An 8,802-nucleotide genomic window follows, 5' to 3' on the forward strand; every position below is an offset into this window, starting at 1 on the left:
GCCCCGGAAAACCAACCAAAAATGAATCCAGAAGTACTTCCATATCCAATTGTCATGTTGTTTTCTCCTAGTCTCTCCATTTGTGGAAGGAATGAAGAGGTCTACAGAAATGGCAACTTACCACATTTTGTCAAATGTTGTTCTCCTCAACAGGTGAGGGAGTGCATGAGGAAATAAGGAAGTCTTCATGAGTCTCAAAAAGCCCATAGGACTACACACACCTGATGTGCTTCACTTTTCACTATCCAAAGTATGCAACATTTTGATTACCAACTTCCGACTTCCACGGTATGTATGGGGTTGTTCCCACCATGGTTTAAACCAGATGGTGATTTGAAACGATCCAGTTTAAACCACCATAGTTTCCACTTAATTCGAATCACTGAAGCGATTCAGGAAGGCAGGACATGATTTTTACCCATTTAACCTTTGTCAAAAAGACACTGGGTTAAAGGGGTGTAAAGGGGTGGTTTTTTTTTAATGAATCAATTTATTCTCAAATAAATTAATTCATCCCAGTGGGAACCACAGACGGATTAGAATCCGCCCCGGCCCAAGCGAGAACTAGGTGGGGCATATTCAGTTCCGCCGGCAGTGACAGCGAGCAGCTGCAACAGCCCTGGCCATCTCCCTGTCATTGGCCTCCCTGCCTCTCCATACCTGGGCCACCAGCTTCTCTTTGGCCTTCTTGTGACCTCTTTCCCGCCTTCCATGCATGCGGGGAACAGAAGAAAGTAGGGGGAAGCTGGGAAGGAGGTCTCAGAGAAGCCGGGGATGCTTCTCTGCAAGATTTTGCAGATGTGGGAATGGAAGGCGACCACAGGGAAGTTCTGAAAGCCACTTAGAGGCCGAAGGAGCCAGAAGAAGCTGGTAAGGAGGTCAGAAGAAGCTGGTAAGGAGGCCAAGGCCTGATCTGAATTGGTAGAATCGGAACAAACATAGTGGGAACCAGGAACTATTTTTGTGCCATTTCATCAATTCAGATGAGGCACTAAATTCTCCATAAGTGGGAACAAGGCCTACATGTACTTTTAGTCACTGATTAAATTTAAACCTCAATTATATGCTCCTTCAAGATGTTCAAGGTAGTTAGTGATACTAAAATACATAAATAAAAACAAAATCATGATTTTTAAAAATAGCATGCTATTTAATAACATGATTTTAAAAAGCCATTAATAACATGGCTAAAATATAATAATACTGATAATAGCAATAAATCATTTCTGGCCTGATTCAAGAAGCAACGAGAAAGCAGGGGGAATAGTTATGAAAGAAAGCAAAGCTCTGAAATCCTGTAAAACAAATTGGTGGGACCTACACCTGCCTTCCACATGGCAGGTCAATGCAAGGCATTGTAGCAATTGTATGGAAATGAAACCCTATGTGGAGTTGTTGCTATGGGTGTTAACATCTCTTCTGGAAAGAACAGTATTAGAAAGAGAAATTTTGGGTCCTCAGTATTCTTACTTGACAGATAAACGTAACCTCAAGCAAGCCATTCCAGCTGACTAGAGTTTCTAATCAGATAAATGATATGGCACATTGTTCCACTACAAATTCCTCTTTCTAACAACCTCATTCTCATCTGAGGTGTGTTCCTGATCATTTCCAAATACTGGAAATTCTTCTTTTCTTAATCCAAGCACACATGTCAGAAATACAGATGGGGGGTGGGGGGAAGAGAAATCTGCTAACCATACATTTTAATGTAAACCTGTAAATTTTGTGCACTTCCTAAAATAAACATAAACATAATTAGCCTTTGCTATTTGCTTTGCTCCACATTTTGTGATGCATTTCTTTAGTTTCCAACATACATACATTGAGAAAGGGCATGCAAAAATGTGCAGATTGCTGAAAACAATGTACAAAATTACATTATATAACATTTCCTGAAAAAATTGTTATATTAGTTGCAGTGATATTCAAACTAAATACATTAAGATGGGATAGGATAGGATAGGATAGAATAGTGGACCAAATTTTCTGCTTCAACTGCACAGTCTGCCAAAAATCTTTAAAAAAACAAACAAGGAAAAGCATAAGTAGATGGATATCCACTTCCAGTTTGAAAAGCATAGTTATTTTTTTAACCACTGGAAAGGTATTGCACATCCTGTACTTAAAAGGTGAAATGTCAATTCTAAAGGCTCCATGGAGAAGCAAGTCATTCAGCAGCAATGGGATTCTGGGGGTGCTGAGGGTCAACAAACATCTCTTTGCCTACTCCTGCATTAGGAGCAATGCATGTAGATTTTTGCATAGACCTTAAAAATAGTTCACAAATTGAGAAATGGAGAAAAAGACTGGAAGTGACAGATACTCAACCTTGAGGCTTAATCTTTTGCATAAATGTGTCTAGAATATATATTTGCAACTGTGTAAGATTCAAAGCAAAGCCTTGTTGATATATATTTAGATTAGCGCAATAAGGATCACACGTTATGGTGCAAAGACTTTAACCCCATGAAACAGAGCAGTGATAACTCACTAAAAACAGATCCAATATGAGTGAACTAGTGAAATAATCCTATCAGTTTTAATCAGTTAATTAGTTCTAAGCCATTAATTAACATTGTGCATGAGAGTCAGAATGGTATAGTGATTTGAGTGTTGGACTAGGATTCTAGAGACCAGAGTTTGGTTCTCAGCTCAGCCATGAAATCCACTGGGTGATCTTAGGCAAGTCACATGCTTTCAGCCTCAGGGGAAAGCAATGGTAAACCTCCTTTGAATAAATTGTGCCAAGAAACCTCCATGATAGGTTCACTTTAGAGTTGCCATAAATTGGAAATGACTTGAAGGCCCACAACAACAACAGATTGGCATAAGAATTAAAATAACATTAGTCAGGAAAAACACACTGGGGGTTTAAATATTTTAGAAGAGAAATTTCTTCTGGTATGAGAAAAAATAAAATGTGCTTCTTCTGAAAGGCACGTGTTTGCATTTAAGTCATGGGCATCATCTAGTGCTGGTGCCATTCTGTCAGAAAGGTGGGAGCCAGGAGAAGTGGTGCAGGACTCACAACTAGAAACAGATGACTCAAAAACCCTTCATAAATGATTTTAAGGTGACAAGTAAGTCTGAATAAGGAAGGGCAAGAAAGAAAACTTCAGCTGTGACTACCAGCGGACCACTGCATTTAGTTAGTTAAAACTACTTTTATTCCTAAAACAAACAAACAGACAAACAAATCAATCCATGGTAATTTGGTAACAATTGAGTATAGGGCTGCAGTTTCCTTTGATGATTAATTGATTAAAATTTGCAGCCATAAAGAAAAATGATCCTTCCAGCCCTAAAACTCCTCACAGTAGTTCTTGGCATAATATATGCAGTAAAGAGAAAGCAATACAAAAGAGAACTAGTACAGATAATATTATGGAGTTCTGAACAACAATATATGTCTGGTGGAATGATTTATGCCACCTTCTCATCTTTACACTCTCTTTCCATATCAAGTGTCCATGTGTGTAAGTTATTGTGCATGCACATAAAAGTATAAAAGTAAATGATCTCATATTTGCTATCTATCTGCAGACTGTCTTCTTGGCAGTAACCCAATAATTGATTGACGTGTATCTTACGGAACTGAGCTAATTAATATGTCTACCAATTCCCAAATGAAATTCAGGAAGCAAAAATCTGTTCAGTGCAGTAAGCAATAATATACTCTGGGTGTGTGGTCTAGAGACAATTGATAACTGACAAAAATACATGTTGGGAAAAAATATATAGTATTTTTTCTAAGTCCCCTTCCCCCAAAAGCCTTGCATTAATCTTCCTTACAGGAAAAATTGTAGAGAGGAGAGAAAGAGAGAGACTTGTTACACAAAGTAGAAAAAAATCATCATAATCCTTAAGTCATCACTGGTGGAATATGTTAATTCTTCTACAAGATGATTTTTAGATGAATAAGAATAGCTTTGTTTACTTGAATAATGATGTCTTTATTTTTTTTTTATGGCAATTTGCAATCTTGAATGTCAAATCCATAAGGCAGTTTCTAAGTAAATGTGTTTCTGACATCAGTGGAAGAAAATGTAATAGAAGGATCAACAGAAAAACATCCCCATAAATTAAACACGTGTCTTCTCAGAAAAGATCAGGCAAATCTGTCTCACAGATCTGACATGTCCTTGGAGCTATAACAGCCAAAGTCACTTTGAGGGGGGAAAGCAAAGCACATCCTTTTTAGATCATAAGTGTGTTAATATAATGCTACTGTGCACCGTAAAAATATACGTACATCAGAAAATGAAGCCATCAGAGAAATGCCAGTTCCTGATACAACTCATCTGCAACACATCCAAAGCTGTCTGTGTCCCATCAGTGGCCCTGAAGCCAGATTGAAATGGATCTATACAATTTGTATTACCCAGGAAACCCTGGAGCTAGGATAAGACAAGTAGCAAGTAGCAAATAGCAAATAACAAATAGCAAGTCTATACCACTTCTCTGCAAAACAGAGAGTACAACACAATTCTATCCCATTTATCAGTGCACTTAAGCACTCTCTAAGCGGTTTACAATGTGTAAGTTAATTGCTCCCCAACAATTTTAGCAACCTCCGAAAGATGCCAGGCTGAGTTAACCCTGGAGCCCCTAGCTGGTATTGAGCTTATAACCTTGCAACTGTGAGTGAGTGGCTGCAGTACGGGCATTTAACCATTGCACCACCAGGGCTCCTTTACGGACACTATCATATGCTCCAACGTTTTGCTCAGAAGTGGACTAATTGAAATTGGTGGGTAATTATCCAGGGTAATGCTGTTCAGAGTGACCTTTCTCAACAAGGGACATATTACTAGGAATGTGAGTCTTCACTAATTTCATTCCCCTAAAGCAGTGATGGTGAACCTTTTAGAGGCTGAGTGCCCAAAGTGCAACCCAACACCCACTTATTTACTGCAAAGTGCCATGTCCCTCTGGCTTTCTAGTACTGTAACAAACTCTGGCAAACTCTGTGCTGGGGCGACGGCACATGTGCCCACAGAGAGGGCTCTTGAGTGCCACCTCTGGCACATGTGCCATAGGTTCGCCATCACTGCCCTAAAGGGACCAGTGAGTAATTTTAGCAATTTCCCCCCGATATGAAAACATCTTCAAAACATGGATCAAGATATAATCTCACCAGGCTTTAATTGATGAATATACCAGCAACATTTATTCAGTAAATATGATGTCTAAGTGGAATGCATCCCTGGGCAGATGAAGTCATGGTGAAAGTTCAGTGATGCTGTGCTTTTGCTTAAAGTTGAGCACTTACCTCAGGATGCCCTCCAACTTCAATGTATGTGCACACAGGATGGAAAGCCCCAGTTCCACAGACATATAAATGTGTTTGGTTGTAAGCCTTGAGCACCTTGATGAAGTTAGCACATTCTTTCTATAAAGATTTAAAAGATATAAAGATATAAAGATTTAAAAGAGAGTAGCATATATTCAGCAAGCATATATATATATCATTCACATTATTCACAGGCAGGTTGTTCCCACAGTTTATACAGTAATTCTCAAATGTTCTCTTCATTTGAGTCTTCCCCCCCCCCCCCCACAAAGCTAAAGGTGTCTTCCAAGAAAAATAAAGAATAAAAAATAACATAAAATAACAGCCTGATAAGCAAAATCTACAAAAGTGAGAAAGCAGAGTGATAGGGCCTACTCAGAACAGTAAGTAGGGATTCAACCTTCTCAAAAAGGCCATGAAAACAGAGCATCTTTAAACCTGATCACAGATATTGTTCCCTTAAGCAACTGTTCCTCATCACGTATGTCCTCACTGATATAAAGGAAGCCCCAAACATTCAGAATACATCTGGATTCGTATGTTTTATATCATACTGACAAGCTACAGAAACTGATGTATAATCTGGATGCTATAAATCTAACACAATGGAAACAGTGTTTTTAGGGGGTGGTCACCTTGAAAGATCCCTTGTTCCAGTTGCCCCACCACCTCTTAAACATATGTGAAGCTCAGGGCTTTTTTCAGTCATCCCCTTCCTCCATAGGCACTGATTTTGGGATTTTCTCCTCCAGTTTCCCGTATTTGCAACCTCTCAACATTTGATGAGAAAGTAGAAGACTGTCAAGCTCAACCAGTTGATTTGTCAGAACAGGTGAGAAAAGAACCCTCAGGGATGCCTGAGGTCATTTCCCAGGCAAGCTGAAAACAATTCTATCCAAATAAAACAATAATTCTCCTTTCAAGTAGTTTTGAGGCACAACATTGATGTTGTTTTTCAGGTTTATCTTTTTCTCTGAAAGTAAATATTTTAATAACATATTGGGATGGGAAAATATATCCCAGAAGAATACATATAAGAAAAACAAATATGTCAAATTTTACTTTCGGCTTATGCTAAGTATATAAGTAAAACCAGTTTCCCTCCAACTGATGCATGCAAAAAAGTGGATTCTAGTCTATGTAAACCATGATACATTTGTTGTTGCTATGGGACTGTTTTTGCAGCTGAAGTCTTCCCACCACTTCAAATGACAATATACAGTGGACCCTTGTTATACACTGGGGTTTGGTTCCAAGATCTCCCGTGTATAACAAAATCCGTGTATGCTCAAGTCCCATTACATATAATGGCATAGCAAAATGGTGTCCCTTATAAAAAGTGGAAAATCAAGGTAAATTTATACTTTTTTGGAACATTCTCAAACCGTGTATGCTTAAATCCGTGTATAAAAAATCCGTGTATAAGAAGGGCCGACTGTACAGTCAGCCTTCCATGTTTGCAGCTTTGACTTTTGTGGATTTGATTATTTGCAGATTTGATTAATATGTTCTGTCTAGGAATCTCTAGATCTTCCAGCATGACTGCCAGAAGTTGACCATAGAGTTATGCAGGATGACCTAGAAATTCTATCATCAACTTCTGGTGGATGTTGATCTTAGAGTTGTGTTGGAGGTCCTAGAGATTCATGGAGAGGTGTTTTCTTAGATTAAAACCAAGTGAGGTTTTTTTTTGATTTGCAGTCTTCCCACTTTCACAGAGCCCTGGCCCTCTAAGCCCAGCAAATTTGGAAGGTCCACTGTATATCCAAATTTAACATCACAGATCAAACAACACCTTTCATACTGTCACTTCACACATCCACCTGTGTGAGATGGAAAATCAAGAGACACACAGACAAATGGCTACTGGAGAGATTTCATCCTGAAAACCTTTACAGGAGAGTGATGCTCGGGGATAGCTGCTCTTCCAAAATGGAGCTTAATTGTGGCATCCCTTAGGGTGCCATCCTGTCCCTGATGCTATTCAATATTTATAAGAAGCAGCTGGGAGAAATCATCCATAGATATGGGGCGGGGTGTTATCAGTACGCTGATGACACCCAAATATATTTATCCATGTCTCAGTCATCAGTGACAATGACAGATGGCATTTCTCTCCTCAATCAGTGTCTTGAGGCAGCAATAGACTGGATGAGAAAAAACAAGCTCAAACTGAATCCAGATAAAATGGAGGTACTTGCAGTAGGGGCCCCTAAACCAGGCATCAGGTTGCAACCTCCAGTCCTAGAGGGGTTCACGCTCTCCTCAAAGGACTGTGTTTGCAGTCTGGGGGTACTTCTTGACACCTCGCTTCACATGAGAAATCAGGTGACTGTGACGGTCAAGAGTGTCTGTTATCAGCTTTGGCTGATACGCAAGCTGCACCCTTTCCTGGAACCGAGGGACCTTGAAACTGTAGTACACACATTGGTAACCTCAAGGCTTGATTTTTGCAATGTGCTCCACATGGGGCTACCCTTGTGCCTAGTTCGAAAACTGCAATTGGTACAGAATATGGCAGCCAGGTTGATCTCTGGATCATCTAAGAGTGATCATATAACACCAATATTAAAGTCACTCCACTGGCTACCTATTAGTTTTTGGGCACAGTGCAAGGTGTTGGTTATTACTTACATGGCTTGGGCCCAACTTATTTAAAGGATCGCCTACTTCCATACAATCTGCCCCATGCTCTCAGGTCCTCTGGGAGGAACTTATTGCAGCCTATAAAGACCAAATTGACTGCGAACTCCCAGAGGGCTTTTTCTGCAACCACTCATAGCCTGTGAAATGGCCTTCTGGATGAGATTCATCAAATCACCAATCTAGATAGCTTAAAAAAAAAACCCTGTTAAGATGGATCTCTTCCAAAAGACCTTCCCAGAATAAATTACTCAGCCTTGTAGCGACCCCCCACATATATCTGATGACTGTGCCCACCACTATTGTTATAATTGTTCATGTAATTTTAACCTTAAACTGTTTAATTCTTTTTAAGGGGGGGGGGGATATTTTGTATATATGGTGTATTCGTTTAACATTGTAAGCCGCTTTGATTGTTTTCACAAAGCAGGGTAGAAATAAAAGTTTTATTATTTTATTATTATTTATATTTGCACTGATAAAGTCATCATACACAAATATTTATAAATACTTCAATATCACAATGCACTCAGACACATGCACACCAAGAAGGTTTATTTATATTTGTAGGAGCAACTCTTAACTACTGTCTGAAGTAGTGGTTAAGAGCTGCAGTGAGGGTTGCCGTTCTCTAACATGCTGGTTGGAGGCATGTCACCACTAGCATAAATTGCAGTCCTTCTTCACAGAGGCTGCATCGGCACAGCAGAAATAAAACAGTTTGACATTGCTTTAGTTGGCATGGCTCAATGCTATTGTATTCTGGGATTTGTAATCTGTTGAGGTACCAAAGTTCTCTGACAGGGGGGGCTAAATAGCTCACAAAACTACAAATCCCAGGATTCCTTAGCATAGAGCCATAA

The 8,802-nt window shown here is 39.4% G+C and overlaps 1 protein-coding gene across 1 annotated transcript in view; it reads right to left on the reverse strand.

The window, feature by feature from the left end:
- Positions 1 to 8,802, reverse strand: part of SEMA3A (semaphorin 3A) — a 228,779-nt gene that overhangs the window by 95,079 nt on the left and 124,898 nt on the right. The window contains exon 5 of the mRNA XM_042469819.1: positions 5,276 to 5,395. Coding sequence (XP_042325753.1) covers positions 5,276 to 5,395 — 120 coding nt within the window. The remainder of the gene's footprint in view (positions 1 to 5,275; positions 5,396 to 8,802) is intronic.

This window comes from Sceloporus undulatus, chromosome 5 (genome assembly GCF_019175285.1).
Source record: "Sceloporus undulatus isolate JIND9_A2432 ecotype Alabama chromosome 5, SceUnd_v1.1, whole genome shotgun sequence".
Taxonomy (NCBI): domain Eukaryota; kingdom Metazoa; phylum Chordata; class Lepidosauria; order Squamata; family Phrynosomatidae; genus Sceloporus; species Sceloporus undulatus.